General features: G+C 38.3%; 1 protein-coding gene across 2 annotated transcripts; it reads right to left on the bottom strand.

Moving 5' to 3' along the window:
- Positions 1-641: 641 nt before the first annotated feature.
- Positions 642-16,994, bottom strand: anxa5b (annexin A5b). 2 transcript variants are annotated; one of them, XM_041786158.1, is made up of 13 exons: positions 16,855-16,994; positions 16,551-16,593; positions 7,923-8,007; positions 7,466-7,560; positions 4,879-4,992; positions 4,669-4,759; positions 4,293-4,372; positions 4,162-4,212; positions 2,696-2,789; positions 2,514-2,609; positions 2,351-2,409; positions 1,096-1,218; positions 642-997 (listed from the first exon to the last, which is right to left on the bottom strand). In XM_041786158.1, the coding sequence occupies exons 2-13, from the start codon at positions 16,551-16,553 to the stop codon at positions 935-937; spliced, it is 954 nt and encodes a 317-aa protein (XP_041642092.1). In that variant the 5' UTR covers positions 16,554-16,593; positions 16,855-16,994; the 3' UTR covers positions 642-934. The 2 variants fall into 2 exon arrangements, with proteins under 2 accessions (XP_041642092.1, XP_041642089.1); XM_041786155.1 differs by lacking the exons at positions 16,551-16,593; positions 16,855-16,994 and having other exon boundaries at positions 7,923-8,016.
- Positions 16,995-18,763: the final 1,769 nt, after the last annotated feature.

Here is an 18,763-nt window from a genome sequence, read left to right as displayed (position 1 = left end):
GATGAAACCCCTCCAGGGTATCTGCTCATGGGAAAAAATGTAAGAAGTGTTCTTCCTTACCCTGACCAAGCTCAAGATACTGTACACCACATTATCAGTGACCAGGCTCCAGCAGAGTCGTTCTCAATACTGAGGCTGATCAAGACCCAGATCAGGAACAGATGAGGTGAAGACTGTGATCTGTGATCTTATGCTGGTTTTCATTGAGCGGGACATCCAACTGGCCCAGACAAGGTCACTGAAATCTCAACACACAACACGAGTAGACTTCTACTCTGATTCCAGCACTCTTGAGTACTCCTATGAAGTTCATTTCACTTACATCATTGGTTGTGTATTCTTTTAATTAATGTTGAAATAGTCCATAATTCCTTGTCTGCTTTATTAGGTAGGTAGGGATACCATAATCACAGCATAAAAATGTTTAATCTTAACCAGAGATTCTATTAAACTGTAAATTAATGACAGTGATCTTAAATAAAATTATGACCGCTCCACTGATCTGTATTGCAGCTGCTCTATCTCCCTCTAGTGGCTCTAAGTGGTCAGTGCATGTTATCCAGATTCTAACAGGTAGGTGTTTCAGTTTCCTGCAGAACATGACAAGTGCAGAGATAAAGTCAAGACATGAAAACTTGTACTTCATCATCTGAAATATTTATTATTGCATGCATTGTTTCTGCCATGCAAAGTGCAAACAAAACATTTGTGTTGTGATTCTTTAGCATTATACATGAATGATATGAGTCATATTGAAAATATTAGTCAGCCAAAAGCTGCAATAAAATGGACATGAATTAACGTTAGCTACCTTTCAAAGACACTTTTTGGAGTCATAGTTTAAAAAGCCCTGATGAAGCCGACCGTCAAACGAGACAGTTTAATAAAAGAGGCACTTCAGATGTTGTTTCAGGTGTAGTTCTTGTCACCATGGTTACGCATCATCTCCACCACAGAGCAACAGTAAAGCCTTTCTGTAGTCGCCGCCGGTATCTCCCTGTAACAGAAAAACACACAAATGATTATAAAAAGGGTGAAAGACTCAGGTCATTTTTGTGTTTACAGTATAGTAAGTTGTGAGTTTTGTGTGCGTACCTTGATCATCGAATGCAGGGAGCAGGCAAACATTCTCCTAAACTCAGTTCTGATATCCAACATGTCCACCTCACTGCGAGTCACCATCACTCTGATCAGAGTGTTGTCATCAGTCCCTACACCCTGAAAGAGACACAAGCATGAGGGCTATGCAGCATGATACTGAAACAACTATTGAAAAGTAAAATATCAAAGCAGTTAATCTGCATCAAGGCAAATAACAATGTGATAAACAAGTGTGATACAGCTGTCTACTGTTTAGATTGGTTTTTTTAGGTTTTTTGCCTTTATTTTGAAAGTAAATCTGAAGAGAGACAGGAAATATGAAAAGAAATCAGCCTAGTGTAAACCAGCATTTGTTTTTAGGTCTTGTTTTGTATTTTTGCTTACTCCGTTACAGTGTTTTATATGAAAGCCCATTTCCACCAAATAAAAAAAGAAAAATGTTGGGTGCCGGTAGTCGAGTGGTTAGGGTGCGCACCATGTACACAGGCGGCCCGGGTTTGAATCCGACCTGTGGCACCATTTCCTGCATGTCTCTCCCTGCATCTATCCACTGTCCTCCTATCTCTAATAAAGACACGAAAAAGCCCAAAAATAAATCTTAAAAAAAAAATTTAATTAATTAATTAATAAAAAAAGAAAGAAAGAAAAATGTGAAAGTATGGCAATTCTTAATAAAATAATCATCAATCATAATTATGAGATAAAAGTGGAAATGATGACATAAGTCAAAAAAAGAGATAAAAATTTAAAAATCATGAGAAAAAAGCCAAAATTATGAAATAAAAAGTTGAAAATTATGAGATATGTCCATATTCTGACTCTCATAATTTTGACTTTAATTTTGGCTGTTTTTTTAATTGCCTAACTTCTACATTTTTCTTTTTTTAGTGGTGGAAATGGGTTTCTATAGTTTTATCTATGTTCTTATAAACAAGCAGCTCAGAGCCAACTGTCCCTTGAAGGGTTAATAAAGTTTTTTGAATTGGATTGAATTGAAAGGAGCCACAGTTCTGACTCAAACCTTGGCTGGCCACTTCAAGGACTACAGCCTCTGTCCGTAAGTGCTAGACCACCCTGGCCATGGATTCTCATCTCTTAAGCTCATTTCTCATGTCATGACATCAGTAGAGGGGGTACATTTACATATAATCATATAATACAACCGCTTATATCTTATTGAGGAGTAAATCTATAGATAATCTACAGTTTCAATGGTTAAAATGACATAAAATGAACATTGTTGTCTTACCTTCATTGCATAGTAAAGAGTCTCAGCAAAATAGGCTGGAACACTTCTGGCGCACTTCACTTTAAAAGGAAGAAAGAAAAGACAAGAAAGGATTGCAAATATGTCAGTGATGAAGAATTAATACAGAGGCCGTTAACAGAAAAAGTCTGGAGTCGTTTCATACCAACAGCAAGAAGCAGATCTTTCAGGCCTCCAGAAGTTTCTCTGCTGATGCTCTCCTCCATCTCGTATCCGGACATCTTCATGTAAGCATCAAATACTGCAGAATAAAACGTTCAGAGTTAGTCTGGCTAACTGGTGAAAACGTGCAAAAGTTTATGCCACTCTTCAATTCTGAAGACAAACCTTTCCTGAGATGTTCTGGACTCCGGTTTCCGAGGATGGTGACAAAGGATTGCTCGTCAGTGCCGAATTTCTCCTCTCCGGCCTTGAAGAGGGCCTAGGATTATAGAGATACAAGGTTTACATCACACATGGAAAAAACAAAGACTCTTAAAGGGGCTCTCAGACAACTTCAAATGTTAAGGTGCGTTTTCTCAGCTGAGGTACTGTATTTAGTATGAACAATGCATTCTTAAACACATTATATTAAAGTTATAACATATAGCTGTTAAAGGCTTTTAGTCACATGACTGGTATGGAAGCCTACATTTTTATACTCAGACCTTCATCATGTTGTTAACTTTAATTAATCAACCTGTCTGAGTGATACAAAGGATTGAAGCAACAACACAAATCTTTGAATTGTGCTGAAGAAGTTTGCTGGAGTGTTTTGATGGTCAGCTTCTCTCATATTCACCTCTCCAGGTGAGCAAAAGTTCTTGTCCTTTAAATACCTATCTTGGAAAATTTAACTGTGTTCTTTATGCAGTTGTATCATCTAATGCAGAGGTTCTCAAATGGTGTGGCGAGGTACACTGGTGGGCCTTGAGGAAAGTCTAGGTGTCTTGGGATTTTGTACTATCATGTGTTATTACTTTGACTTTACAGACACTTTTACATGTGTTTGCATGGGTATTTTTTTGATCCTATCACTGATTAAGATAACCAATGTTTCGAAAATGAATTATCGTGAAGAAGCAAAGAATTGGATATTCTCTTAGAGAGCTTAAATTTTTCTGTAGTATTTTCTAAATTTCCATGTTTTGGAGAATTTAGTGTTAACTGATTAACAGGTGAAAAGTTTTGGATTTTCTAATGCAGATTGCATTAACCAACAACTGTCACTTCGGCAGATAAAGCTGAAATATTTGCTGCAAAAATATACATTTTAGCGTGCATTTGTGTACTTCAGTTGTTCCCAAATGGTTAAGGCCCGGGACATCTAGGTCTATGCTGTGAATATGAACGACCATGCATTACTACAACAACTATACATTCAATAAAGACACAAATAAAGACATGTTAAAGCAGAGATACTGCATAAATATGGAGATGGTGTGCCTTGAGATTTGGTTTGATCTTAGATGTGTCTTGGACAAGAAAATGTTTGAAAATCACTGATCTATTGAAATGAACTTTACTTATTTGTTGTCTTATGCTCTCAAAAATGGACTTTTTTCCTGAAGCAACCACTGACCACAGTTTACTATTATAATTGATTTTACCTACTTCCTCCACTAGATGGCACCATAACACCATCACAAATCAGATGCCTAAACAACCTCCTCTAAAAGACACAAGCAGGCTTTAAAGGCCGGAGTTTAGCTCCTCACCACAAACATGTGACAGTCACACATTGCAGAGGAAAACACAAAAACTGCATTGATGATGAGGAGCAGAAACATTAGAGAGATAAACAGCTGACTCACCTGAGCATCGCTCTCGATGTTTCCATGCTGGATCCCTGTCTGCCTGTTGGCCTGAGGAGAGAAATAAATCTCCATTAGAGAAAGACAGAAGAGAGGAATCATGTTAAGAAAAGAGAGGAGAGGAGTTTTACCTGCAGCAGAATAACCAGAAGTCTCTTGAAGTGGCCTGAGGTATCACCGGCTACGTCCTCCTCCAGGTTGTCGTCATACTCTGAAAAACACACAAAACTTTGTTTGCTTTCTTTACACTTTTGTCTTTATGTGAAGCACTTATTTCTTGAATATCTGCTTTAACTGTTGGGGTGTCAGGAAAAATCTACCAATTGATTTTGGAGGAGTTTACAGCATCACAATGAAACACTGCCATCTTGAGGATATACACTATACTACTCACTAACGTTTCCCACGCTGAATTAAAATGCATGTAAACACAGCATTAGTACAACATGTTTTTTAGATTAATCTTGCCGAAGACTTTCATGGGATGTGTGTTTTTGTTTGTGTTACCTTGCCTATAAGCAGCGATGATATCCTTCACCTGCTGAGGTGTTCTGGAGGCGAGGATCTCAATCAGCACCTTCTCATCTGTTCCTGCTCCCTACAGGTCAAAGTGTTAAATGTTTAATGATTTTAATTTCCAGCTAATCATGTATAAACTCTCCACCTAAAATACACGCAACTCTTCATTCTTCTCATATTTGCAACCACAGCGCCTACCTTGATAGCGTTGCGGAGTGATGTCACATCATAAAGGATGGGTGGGGTCATCAGGGCTACGATCAGGGTCTCAAATTTACCACCAAGCTCCCCCTTCAGGTCATCTACCAGGTCCTGTCAAGAAGATACATACTGTACTTTATCCTATATGCTTTTCAGTGACAGATTTTGCGGTTGTTGTATGTGGCTGGATCATTTTTGCATGGTTTATAAGTGATCCTGTCATGTCACATATTTTAATTTTCTGCTGATGATTTGTACTGGACTGACTGTAACGTTTGACCATGCCATGTTAGAGCTGAGATGCAGAGAGTGTGGTCATTGGGTTTAAATTGCTTGGTATGCTTCAAACCATAAGTTTTTTTGCACACATAACTTCTGAATCATTGCTCCTCCAGGCTCACTTTAATGTTTCTGGCCTTTTTGCTTAATTGATAGCTAAAAAGACACAGAGGATGCCAGGGGATGAGAGCTCTGGTTAGAGGGGGCCTGCTCTACCAACTGCGCTAAAACAGCAACCATCTGTTCTTTTTTTAATATCATGTATGTCTTTATGTGCTTTTGGAGGCTGTCTAAACATTTTAAATGTCAGCATTTGGTGTCTTAGTTCACTGATGCTTCATATGGTTAAATGAACAACACCTAACTATGCTGTCAGATAGAAATCAATACCACATTCATGTCAGCAGCACTTTAGAGTGTATGCAGAAAGTATTCAAAGCCCTGTCACTATTTTGTGATGTTGAAGTCTCATGCAACAGTTGAAAAAAAATCATTGTTATTGTCATTACCTACACTCAGTGCCCAATCATGATGAAGTGAAAACAGATTTTGACATTTTTGCAAATTTTAAAAATAAAAAAACTGAAATATCACATTTATTTTAGTACTCAGACCCTTTGCAAAAGTACTTGAAATGTAACTCAGGAGCCATTTCTCTTGATTGTTGCTGAGATGTTTCTACACCTTGACTGGAGTCCACCTGTGGTAAAGTAAATTGATTGGATATGATTTGGAAAGGCACACACCTCTTAATATAAGGTCTTACAGCTGACAATCCATATCAGAGCAAAAACTAAACCATGAGCTCAAAGGAACTGCCTGCAGAGCTCAGAGACAGGATTGTTGACAGGCACAGATCTGGAGAAGGCTAGAAAACAAATCTGCTACAACGAAAGTTCCCAAGAGATCAGTGGCCTCTGTAACTCTGAAATGGAAGAAGTCTGGCCCAACTAGGCCTCCTCCAAGAGTTGGTCACCTGGCCAAACTGGTTAATTGCTGGAAGAGGGCCTTAGTAAAAGAGGTGACAAAGAACCTGATGGTCATTCTGACTGAGCTCCAGCCGTTCTGTATGGAGATGGGACAAAATCCTTGAAGGACAACCATCACTTTAGCCCTCAAACAATCTGGGCTTTATGGCAAAGTGGGAAGACAGAAGCCTCTCCTCAGTGCAAAAATGAATAAAAAGGCTCTTGGCTTTCACATGGAGTTATTGAGCTCCAATTGGGCTTTCATGTGTTTTTGTTGTTAAATGTCAGCTGTGGGGCCTTCTATAGAGAAGTGTCTGAATACTTCTGTCAATGTGATATTTCAGTTTTTTTATTTCTTAATTTGCCAAAAAATTCAAAAAACCTGTTTTCACTTTGTCATTTTGGGGTAATGAGTATAGATTAATGACAATAAGAATGTTTTTTTTTTACTGTAGCATGAGGCTGCAAAACATAGAATATCATTACTGCTACGATGTGTAGTATTTTTGCACTGAAATGTTTACATCAATCAAAAAAATGATCGCTCCTATATTCATATATTTTAGCTGAGAACTAACATTTACTTTGATATTTCCAAAAGTTTTCAAAGCCAGAGAAATTCTTAATTTTCATATATTTAACATTTCTTGTCTTGTCAAAGACTGCTACATAAGGAACTATAAACTGTAACTGGAAGCTGCTGTTCTGTTGCTGTTTCACATTCCTGTTTACAGGGATGGACTAAGACTATTCTCTGCTATAAGCTGTGTGGTCTGTCAACCAAGCACCCCCATAATGACCAACTCTACCACCCTACATCCTCACCCTGAAACATAGTGGCCCCACTAGACATTTCCAAGTTGAATAGAGAAGCAAATTTGTTTGCCTTGAAAACTCTGTTTAAAAAAACAGCACTCCATAAAACCACACCTGTAAACTACTGTTTTTGTTTCATGGGTGAATTAAATATCATGACGGAAAAAAGGAAAAGTGGAAAAGTGGCCCACCTGGATTGTTTTTAATAGCTTTTAGCCTTTATTATGTGAAATGTATTCATGGAACAAAGTAAATATAAAGGTGAGCATGATATCTATACACATTATCTTTGTTATTATTTTGATGAAGAGCCCCCTAGTGGTGGTATTAACACATGGTTCATTTAAAGTAACAGGGGTTGTATAGTTTAAAAGCACATGGTATCAAAAGGTGTTAAAACCTCAAAAATGTTGACGGATACTCTAAGGTTGGTTTAAATCATGCTGAGGCCTTTGTACAGTGAGTCAGAGCTCTTGTTGTGAGTGTAGTCTTGTGTTAAACAGCTGCTGAGGTAATCTTACCTTTCCAAACAGGGTTTTGTACATGGTCTTGATCTCCTGCCTCTGGGCGTTGCTGCGAGCCGTCAACAGCTGTAAGATGGCGTCCTCATCGGTCCCTATAGCAACAAACACCTTGGTTACTCAATCAAGCTGGTAGCGTTTGTTTTGCATGCTCTGCCTGCGTGCACTGTTGGTTTTAATTTTTGCTAACCACAAATTACAGCCTACAGTCGAGGTCAGCTGATGAGTTAGCTCCCTGTGACTCAAGTTTCCTCTCTGCTCCTCGTGGGTTTATGACTCACTGCTGTCTGGGTGGAGCTCCTCACAGACAGCGAAGTTACTACAACAATTTATCAGAGCGGGACTCCCCATCAAACATGGTCTTATTGGTCCGCTGGGGTTGTAGTACTGAATGACACACCTTCAACACATCACATAGTACTCAGAGAGTCAGTGTAAATACACATTAACATCTTACCGAGCCCCTTCATGGCCTTTTGCAGGACCTCAGCATCTGTGCTGGCATTGAAATTTGCACTGGGTTTCACAGTTCCTCTGTGTGCCTGCAACATGACAGAGACAGAGAGAACGGTTAGTCTAGTTTTTTTTTTTTTTTTTTAAGATTTATTTTTTGGCTTTTTCATGCCTTTATTGGAGAGAGAGGACAGTGGATAGAGTTAGAAACAGGGAAGAGAGCAGGGAGAGACATGCAGGAAATAGTGCCACGGGCTGGTTTTGAACCCGGGTCGCCTGCGTACATGGTGCGCGCCTTGACCACTTGACTACCGGTGCGCCCCGGTTAGTCTAGTTTGTTTATATTTATTGGTGCGTTGCAGCTTAGACTACTGCAGAAATCCTGGACTTCTTTACTGAAAGTTGAGAACGTTTAAAGCTCTATTGACCAGAAAATACATAGATGCACATCAGGATATATAAACAAACACAAAACTTAAAACACTAAAATATATTTTTATAACAAAGATCATTAACAGCATGTTTTTTAATCAAATTAACAAATAAATGCACTAAATAACATAAGAAGATAGAGTGGTTTCTTCAACCCTTGCCCATCGCCAAAAACCCCCCAATCTAGCAAAAAAGGAATTTCAACTCTTGCTAATTAAAGCAAACCCAAAACTATACCCAGTAGGGCAGGACAATTAATAAGTAATAGGATTAAATCTCAATATGGCCTGCTCCTATTTTCAAGTCACAGACAGTGCAAAATGTCTTTAACCTGAAATTTGGGGAGGTTACTGTAAGCGTGGAAACATTATTCACAGGGGATACACATGTAGGCAGTGTGCAAATATTGAACATGGCCCCTTTACAAATAATACATAATTAAATTAAATTAAATCAAATACTGGGGTGCACAGTGGTTAGGTGGTTAGTGCTGTCACCTCATAGAAAGAAGGGTCTTGGTCGGAATCCCAGTCGGACAGGGCCTTTCTCAGTGGAGTTTGCATGTTCTCCCTGTGCATGCACGGGTTCTCTCTGGATACTTCAACTTTCTCTCACAGAAAAAGCTTACTGCTCTTAACAGTCTGTAGATGTGAATATAATTGGGTCTGGTTGTTTGTCTCTATGTCAGCCCTGTGATTGACTGATGAACAGCCTCCTGTAACCCCAACAAAATAAGCAATATGGATAATGTTTGAACTAATGAAATATTGTTATCAGCAGATAAAAACTTATTCTATTACTGGTTCTGGCAGATACACAGATTTCACCACCTTATAAGGTAGTGCATTAGGTTTTTATTTCAGTAATTTATCCATTATTCTAGACTGAAATGTTGTTTTTTTCTGTATATTTCTATCACAGTAAGACGAAGAGGTAAACCCTAAGTCAGGAGGGGCTAACTGCTCCTTACATAAAAATGTGAACATCAGTATTGCTATCAGCTGTATCTGATGTTGGCAAAAATCCAATATCATGCATTGCTGTTTTTTACACATGTTATATTTGTACCAGAACTAGCTGCACTTCAGAAGAAGAAGTTGTTCTTTCTACGACTTTCTATCAGTATAACATCACAGACACACTTAATTAATTTACAATTTCAGGCATAATATATGTCTGAGTTCAGATTCCTTTAATGCATATTATTATCATAGACTTAACCTCTTTATATCATGTCAGAACACACACTTAATCGATGTACAGTGTCCTGCAGAAATAGAAATATGTACATCATATTGTCCATGTGAATCAGATTTATCTTTATAGCCTTTAATGAAATGACACAGTAATTCAGGCTTACTGACACATTAAACACGGGATTTAGATGTTTTATGTGTTTGCAGACACCAAATACTTTCTGTCCTAGATGCTTAAATGAACTTAATGACTTACAGCTGCAGAAAAAACACATGCAGACAAGCAAAAGAGCTCTCACATTAAAACCCTAAGTTTATAAAGTTCTGTTGTATAACAAGCATGGTCCCACAACATGTTTGAGCATTTTTAGCCTGAACCTTTGTCTCATATTGGTTAAGCTGTTCAAATATAATAGAAGAAGTGAAAATGTATAGGCATCCTAAGATGGTAAAAAGGGCTCAGTGAATCCAGGAAGAACACAGACATTAGAAAAAAGACTTCAACTTCAGATTTATTTTCTTTTAAAGTGTCTTTTCGTTCTGTAACAATGCCACACTGACTCCAGACGCTCCCTAAAACTGATGATCCATCATGAACCAGCCAAGTGGCTGCTTCTTATTTCATGGAAAGAGATGTTTACAGTGGAAAACCACGGGAATGTCTCTGGAATTCTGAACCCTGAATATCCGATGGAAAAAAAAGTGGGCTGACCGAACAACCCCGGACAACCACGATTCTGTCTCTCTCCTTCACTCAGCAGAAAGGGACGCCAAAATGTTCACAGGTTTTCGGTTTTCATAAACACACTCTGTACCACAAGCTAAACACAATCTAATAAGAGTGCAGATGCTCCGGCTCAGGCGGGAAGATGTTTGGAGAACAACACGCCACAATTCAGATCATGTCCACTGGAATGTTGGGGGAACGTTTAGCTCTTACGGCGAGTGATAAGTTTGGAGCAAGTTCAGACATGACCTGAGGCGGGGGCTTGTGATGGTGGTATGTTGACCCACCATGTGTAAACACGGATTGTCACAGCTGCTATCTCTGCTTCAGAGCAGACAATGGCACCATACTGGTCTTATCGGCACATATGTAGCCATGGAGCGCTGTTTTATCGATTTAGTTACAGTTGTAAAAGGAGAAGTTCCTTATCAAGTTGTAAAGTATAACAGCTAACTGAACTATTACTGTCTTATTGCCATACTAAATTATGAAGTTGGAATTATTATTTGGTTTATTGGGGGAACACTCTGTAACTTCAGCATTTTTTCCAGTCATGACTGTAGGTACAAATGTAGAAGTCTAAAGCCACACCCTCTGAAGCCATTACAAGGAACCTAAAATACTGTTTATCTCAATAGTCTGTCGTTGATATTACTGCCTTTATCTGAAACCAACAGCCAGCTACATGCTGCGTTTTTGTTCATTGTGAAGTAAATTTCCCAAATCTATCAGCTGCAGGGGCCTATGGGTCATTAAACATATCACAACAGACAGATTTGTGACAGAAAACAGTAAATTTAACCCTATAACTTCTGTCTCTCTGCTCTGGCATGGAACCAGGCAGCTGTGCTCTGATCAGTAGCTTTTTTTTTTTTTTTTTTTTTTTCAATCTGAGAGATCTTATTTCTAGTGAGTGGGCATGGCTTCAGCTCATTCAACCAACACACCCACACCATCCAAGTGTAGATTTTGCTGCTTCAAATTTCATGATTTTGAAGCTTAGTAGTTTTATAAACTAACAGATGCTTTTCATGACTGAAATTTGGCCTGGTGGTTAATACCACAGTGGCCTGTCATACAACAAACCTAAAATAAAGATTTTTTCATCCCTTTACAGGGACTTTAAAGCTGTAGTAGATGATTTATTTTTAGTATTGTATGCCCACAAAAACAACACAACCCGTCAGGGCCTTTTTATTGAAGCCATCTAACAGAATAACACACTTAACTTGTATTTGTTTTATTGTAGTTTTTATTGGTTTTATATTTTTTTATATTGTTTTAGTATTCCTACTGTTTTGATTTTATTGGAAAGCACTTTGGTCACTTTATGTGTTGTAAAGGGCTCTACCAATAAAAGTTGAATGATTGATTGACTTCTGCAACACCTCCTCGCGCTGCACTCTCACTGAAGGAAAACCAGCAAGGGACGATGCTCCAGCCAATGAGGAGGCTAGCACTCACAGCCAATCACGGCTCGGGTCAGAGGGAGCGTTCCTATTGGCTGCTGTAGTAGGTGCACTTCCGCCCCTCAGCTCAGTGAGAAGTTGATACAATGGCGGAGTTATCAGCGGTATTCAGTCCTACGTAGAATTTGTTCATGCTGAGACAAAGCGTTTCCTTGCCCGTGATTCGGCCATTGATTTCAGTGGAAAAGCAGAGCGAAATCACTCTACAAGAGCTTTGCCACTGTCAGTATTCAGCAGACATGCACATTCGCAAGGAGGTATGTGAGAAGAGGGGCGGAGCTACGGAGCTCAAACAGGGAGAAGAACAGGGAGGGGGAGTCGTTGATTCTACACAGTTCTCATCGAATGTTACATACTCGAGCTTTAAGTAGTAGATGTTTTGTGTCTGGTAACTAAAGAGCAGGAAGGGGTACATATAGTTTTAAGAGTAGATAAGGTTAAAACTTTAAGATGCATAATATTTCGACTTTTATAAGTGTAACAAACATGTCCAGGGATACTGGGTTCACTTTCCTCTCTGATTAGCAAACATTCCAAAGAGATGGATATCAGACACTACACATTCTCAAGCAAGAGGGCAATTACAAGAAGCTGACTGCTTAAAGAGAACCCAACCTTGTCCCTAAAGACACACATTGTATATAACATACACAACATGGAGCATGTGCTATTTTGTTAAAATGCACTGAATGACTAAAGGGAAGATAGGCAAAGTGGGATGCATGCTTACATGACTAAAAGTCCAAAAATTACAATTATAGATTAATAGCGAAAACTGCCCAAACTGGCCACAACTTAAATCCTAGTACTGGCATGAAGTACCTACGTGTTTAGAAAATGTAATTCAAATTTTGATTCCACCAGATGTTCAGAGAATGTGGGCTACAGCAGACAAATATCTGATGAGAATATTATGTGTGGGAAGAAAGAAAGCTCAGGAAGTTGTTACAACTCGATGCTCGAACACTTGAAGACTGGTTAAAAGCTGTTCATGAAATTTAAACTGAAGAGAGACTTAGTTTTTCTATTAGTTTTTCTCTAAGGTGCAAGAGAGACAAGAGTCAAAATGCGTCAGATACATTTCTTCACAGAGACAAGACTTGCTCTGACTACATTTGATGGATTGCTTTTAATACTGGACTACTGAAAAGATTATAAGTCTGATAAATGAGAAAGGGTGACATCTTCGGTTCAGATTTTCATACTTTAGTTAAATGAAAGGGAGAAAAATGGCAGGTTTGAAAGCTTCTGTTGCATCTATGAGTAATGTTTGTATCGTACTGTATCCATTGTGTTTCTGTTGTGTAGGGATTTTTGTACTTTTACTGCTGGACTATGTTTGATCTTCCTGATAAAAATAAAAAAAAGAAAAGTTTAAGTGCATTTGAATGACTGTAAATCTTTTTATGGCATTCTGTCACTAAGAACTCCAGTGTACATCCCCTCAAGCGGATCAGTAACTTCTTATTTACTGCGTTTAAAACAAAAAAGGTAAATAATTTTAAGCAAACATGTCCCAAGGTGAGCTGTTGAAGTATTTTGAACTTTTATCCTCAAGACAATTATATAATTCTTTAAAATTATCTATTACATCATGCTGTACATAACCCATGGGTTGGCTATGACTGGTTTTTCAGGACGGGTGCAAATATAGATTTTTAATGTTTCATGAGTCCAATAACCAATAGTTGACAAACAAATGTACTTCATTTGACAAAAATACATTTTAATGAACAGAAAAATAAAGTAAAATGAGCAATTTTGCAGTAGCTCTGTTGAGAAATGCTGCACAGCTGTAGTATCAGTAAACAGGAAGTGACACCCACTGCCCGCTGTGTCAATACATAAGGTTAGACTGTGGAGAACAAAAACTAAGGCAGAGGGAAAGACACACTTTGCAGCCAAAAAAGCACACTTTTGATTATGTTTATTTTATTGGCAATCTATAAAATAAAATGTCTATATATAGGCCTATATAATTGGCCAAATACTTTATAAATGACCAGGTCAATAATTAGTCAGCTCTAACAAAAACTCTGGTTTTAACAGTTCAATGATTTTTTCTGATTAAATAAAAAATGAAAAAAACATTTTTATCCTGATAGAAACTTGGTTCTTTTTGGAGCATCAGTCAGCCTCCTCACATAATCAAACGGCTTTATTAGTGGGCATAGTTTTAGCAAAAGTACTGAATCTGGATGAACAGGGTGTTTGGTGTTGATGAGAGGATCCTGTTTTTGTTTTGTCAGGCTGTTCTGTAGAGCATAATCAGGTTCAAGATGTCAGCCTGGTACGGTAAACTCTCTGTTCTGTTTATACTAAACTTGCCTGTCTGGTGCAGACTGCCATGAAGGTTGTACAGAGGACTGAAAACTTCTACCTGCAGTCCATTTATGTGGTACTACCCGGCATCTTAATGTGCGCAGCACTTGGAGTCAAGGGACAATAAAGTCATAAATAGAAAGAAACATGGAGACTCCTTTTGTAACATTCTCACTCATCTTGATAGCATTTATATTTTTTATTGGCTGCCTCATGTTTTCATCTTTAATGTTTGTTTATGAACATTTCCATTGTGAACAGTTTCTACTTAATATTAACATCAGGGATTCCCACATTAACAATATTTGGGTGGGGCAACAAATTCAAAGCCATTTAAGTATATGTGCTAATGTTATTTTTAAAGAATTGTATCCAGTCAATGCCTGCACCTGTGAGAGGAACATCCTCTACTACATTCCTCCAACAAATGCACTGATTGAGGTGTGATATATTTTTTTGCAGCTCCTTGCTGCCGATATCATCCTGTACTCCGGCACGCTGGGATAAAGGTTGTGAAACACTACCTCAGCAACAGAAAGCCTTCATGCTTGCAGCTCAGCTGCCATAACTATAGACTACAACTAGGACTAAAAATGTTCATTGACAACCTTTTCTGCAAGACAAAGATAAGACTAAGACTAGCTTAAAAAATGGATCTTTGATGACTAAAATTCAACACAAAATCTAAGTTTAATTTTTGTCAAGGAGACTAAGACAAGACTCAAATTTTATTTAGAATTCGTCTGACATTCAGAATACAGAACAATATTTCTGTGGGCAAATTTGTCAAAACACAACGTATCATGGGGCACACAGGTGGTCGAGTGATTCAGGGTGTGCACCATGTATGCGGGCGGCCCGGGTTCGAATCTGGCCTGTGGCCCTTTGCCCCATGTCTCTCCCCACTCCCACCCCTGTTTCCGAATCTATCCACTGTCCTCCTCTATCTAATAAAGGCACAAAAATGCCCAAAATAAATCTTAAAAAAAAAAAACGCACACACACACACAATGTATCTAAAGCTCCTCTGCCTCTCAGCTGTAGAGAGCACAGAGACCCCAGGTATAACCTGGCACTAGATTCAGACAAAGACTTTGATGTTTTGACAAAAAAGAAAGACTTAAATGCATGGACTTTTATAGACTAAAACGTTTTGGAGTTTTTGTCAACCAAAACTAGACTAAAAATAGACAGAGTAGAAACAATTAAATGTGACTAAAACTAAATAACATTTTAACAAGGGACAAAAACTAAAGTTAAAATTAAAAATAGCTTCCAAAATTAGCAATGGAATAGGACGGCCATATCTAATGCCCCAGTGGAGCGTCATTTTTAGGAAAACTGAGCATAGAAGATAAAATTTTATGAATTCAATTTGATTTACAATAACTGCAGTAATTATTGTATTTGCTAGGATTTTTTAAAAGTCATTTATTTAACACTGGATTGACCATAAATAAAATACAGTTCCCATCATTCAATGCGAGGGTGTTTCTTCATGTGTTTTTAATAGTTGTTGGACCACGTTTCCAGCTATGACACAGAGGAATCTGCTTCATCAAGCTTTCGAGAAACAGACGCTTTGACATGTTGGAACAATAACCTAATTACTTGTTTTAGTTTTTTCACTGCCTAACAGAAATAATACAATCAAGCAACTATTTTATCACCGTCCTCCTCAGCTCATACTCCTTTATTTAGAGGAAAACTTTTAATCAGTAATTCTAAAAGAGAAGTTGAGTTTACGGCCCTAGAATAAACTAATCATCACCATAAATAAAATCACTTTTTTATGGCTCCACCCTGACAGAGAGGAAGAGAATTGATTCCCCTTTAAGAGAGGGAGGGCGGCCCTAAACTCCAGGCTAGACGTGGATATGAGAGTGTAATAAACACACACACATAGAGGAGGAGAGACAGGAGAGACCCACCCGAATGGACCAGAGCCTGCATGACTCATACTCTAAACTTCCCTAACTTCCCCAGACTAAACTTCTTTACAGCCCCGATGCAAACTCTCATGTACACATGAAATAACATACAAGAAACTTTGAAGCTTCCTTATGAGTGTTTTTCTACCTTAAACTGTACATTACAATAGCATCATGTGCTCATTGAACTGTATGTTCAAGTTTGCTGAGCAAACAGTTTGTATTATCTCAAACAGATGTTCTGCTGTAACTACAGGAAATTTAAGTCTTATGGAAATTTGGGGCTTTAATGAAGGATACACCTGAATCTTGGTTTAAAAGCAACATGAAGTAAAGAGTTAAATGTATTAAAGCCAGGTTGCTTTTACATTTAAAGTTACATAATGTGCAAAAATGTGGGCGTTGTCTTTAAGTTCAGAGGGTTAGTGACTCACACATTTGCATAAATAACGGACTTCATTGACCATATGTATTTACCCATCTTTCTATGGATTAATAAAGTTTAGTCGACGTGTTTCACTACGTTGAAAATATGACGAAATAAAATGTACTCACCATTTTGACAGTCTCGGAGGTTTTGCAGTGGTGGAAACAAAGTCTGTTAAGAAGAAAAAAACAGTAAAAACCAGATGTTTTACTTTAAAACTCTGCAACAAACATGCTCCGTCAAGTTTTCACTCTGTGCCTCACTCTATCTACCCTCCAGTCTAGCTTTTGACAGGTAGCTGTCAAACTTCGCCGTAGCAGACATGTCTGTCTCCTTTTTGTCCTCAGGTAGACCCCGTATGTTCTCTCTCACCTGGCTGGTGATGTTTAGCATGTTTCTAAAAGTTCAAACTTTAAATTCAGTGAGACTTACCGTAGAGAAGCAGCTATCAGATGGAGCTCGGTGAGCAGACCCGGTAGCGAGAGGAGAGAGGAAGAGAAGAAGGACAAGCGGCACAAAACCCACTCGGAAATACTCTCCGATGTGCGCGTGAGAGAATACGGGCGCGCGTGTGTGAGCCACACCCCAGAGCGCACGCACGAGCTGGCGAAGCCCCGCTCCTCCTGTAGCACTCTGGGAAATGGTGTTTCTGGTGGCAGGAAGCTGATTTTGAGTCAATTACGGCACCGATAGAGGCTTATTTGTATCTTTCATTGTCTGATCAGGTAACAACAGGTTTCATCCTTTCAGTCACTCAACTAGAGACTTCCACAAGTGAGTAAAATCTGACATTTTACACAATGTAGGGGCTTCAAGATATTTGATGGACCTCTTGGCCCATTTTTGCCACTTTTAAACCATTTGTACCACTTGTTGCCAATTTCGATCAGTTTTCGCTGCTTTTGCCCGTTTTTATCGAAACTTTTTTGTTCATTTTTGCAGCTTTTTGCCCATATTTGGCAACTTTTTTCCACTTTTCGCCTCTTTTTTTGCCACCTCTAACCCATTTTTGCCACTTTTTATCCATCTATTTTGCTTTTCACCCATTTTACCACTTTGTTTCTCCACTCATTTTTGCCACTGTTATCTCAGTTGTGTTGCTTTTCAACCTTTCACCCATTTTAACTCTTTTTTGCAGCTATTCGCCAATTTTTTGCTTCTTCTTTTTTCCATGTTTTACCCATTTTGTGGCTTTTGGCCAATTTTTCCCTCTTGTTTGCTACTATGAACCTGTTTGTGCCACTTTTTGCCACTTTGAATCCAATTTTGTTGCTGTCTACCCGTTTTTTGCAAACTTTTTCCCCTCTTGTTTTTCTCTGTACTTTATTTCCTGGCATTCTGGCATTCATGCACATCATGGCTTAGCTCTGTGGTCTGATATTACTTTACTAAACATTTAATTCAGTATGCCCATCCACATTGCCAACATTACCAACAAAAACTTAATTTTGTTTTAAGGAAAATTGTTCAATTTAAAAAAACCTTATATTATTATACCACAGCATAAATACATCCTTTTTGTTGCTTTAATAAGGTCTCATTAAAGTCATAAATTATATATTGTTATCACAGCTTAACTTCACAATAGACCATGATTTTTCTGAGTCCCATGGGCCCCCAATTTGTCTGGGCCCCACTTTGCTCTCCCCTTTATCCCCTCTTATGGTGGTTAAGCTCTTTTAAGTCCGGTCTGAAAACATCCTCTACTCTCGTGCCTTTGGGTGTTTGACTTAGTTTAGTGTATTTGCATGACTGTGTGTGTGCTAGGAAGAGTTGAAGGGGGTGAAAGAGTGTGGGATCTCTGTATTTTGTGCATTTATTTGCATTTATTTATGAAGTCATTTGTTTATTATTTCTCTGGTGTGCATTCTGTAAAGCACATTGAGTTTACATCTATATGAAATGTGCTATACCAGTTAAATTGAACTGAGCTAAACTGAATTGAGTACTCAGGGAAAATGTACAGAAAAAATGATTTTGTTTGGTGTAGCACCTTTCACAGATCAAGATCACAAAGGGCTTCAAAATAAATAAAATGTAAAGAAAAGGTATCATAAAAATGAAACAGAACACAGTAGAAGGGCAAATGTACAGTCTAGACAGGAAAATACAGGTCGACATGCCATCTAACCATTTCCTAACCACACTCTTTCAACCGCAACAGAAACCAGGTTTTTACTATTAATGTCAGAGCATTTAAATTTATCGACTGCTGTAGGGATTTGGTGACGTTAGTGTCGGATGAACAGTCTCTATAAACTACATACACTAACTTAAAAGCTTGGCTCCTGGCTGTAATTATAACATATGTAAGTGAGTTGCAGGCTAGGTTTAAACTCAG

The sequence above is a fragment of the Cheilinus undulatus genome, linkage group 4 (assembly GCF_018320785.1).
Source record: "Cheilinus undulatus linkage group 4, ASM1832078v1, whole genome shotgun sequence".
NCBI classification, from domain to species: domain Eukaryota; kingdom Metazoa; phylum Chordata; class Actinopteri; order Labriformes; family Labridae; genus Cheilinus; species Cheilinus undulatus.
The sequence above is the reverse complement of the archived record's forward strand: the minus strand, read 5'-3'. Positions and strand labels throughout refer to the sequence as shown.

Coding starts and splice junctions, on each gene's coding strand:
- anxa5b (XM_041786155.1), bottom strand. CDS start 8,016: ATGTTGCAGGCACACAGAGGAACTGTGAAACCCAGTGCAAATTTCAAT. Junction 4,373..4,668: donor CATCGCTGCTTATAGGCAAG/GTAACACAAACA, acceptor TGTGTTTTTCAG/AGTATGACGACAACCTGGAG. Junction 998..1,095: donor CCCTGCATTCGATGATCAAG/GTACGCACACAA, acceptor TTTCTGTTACAG/GGAGATACCGGCGGCGACTA.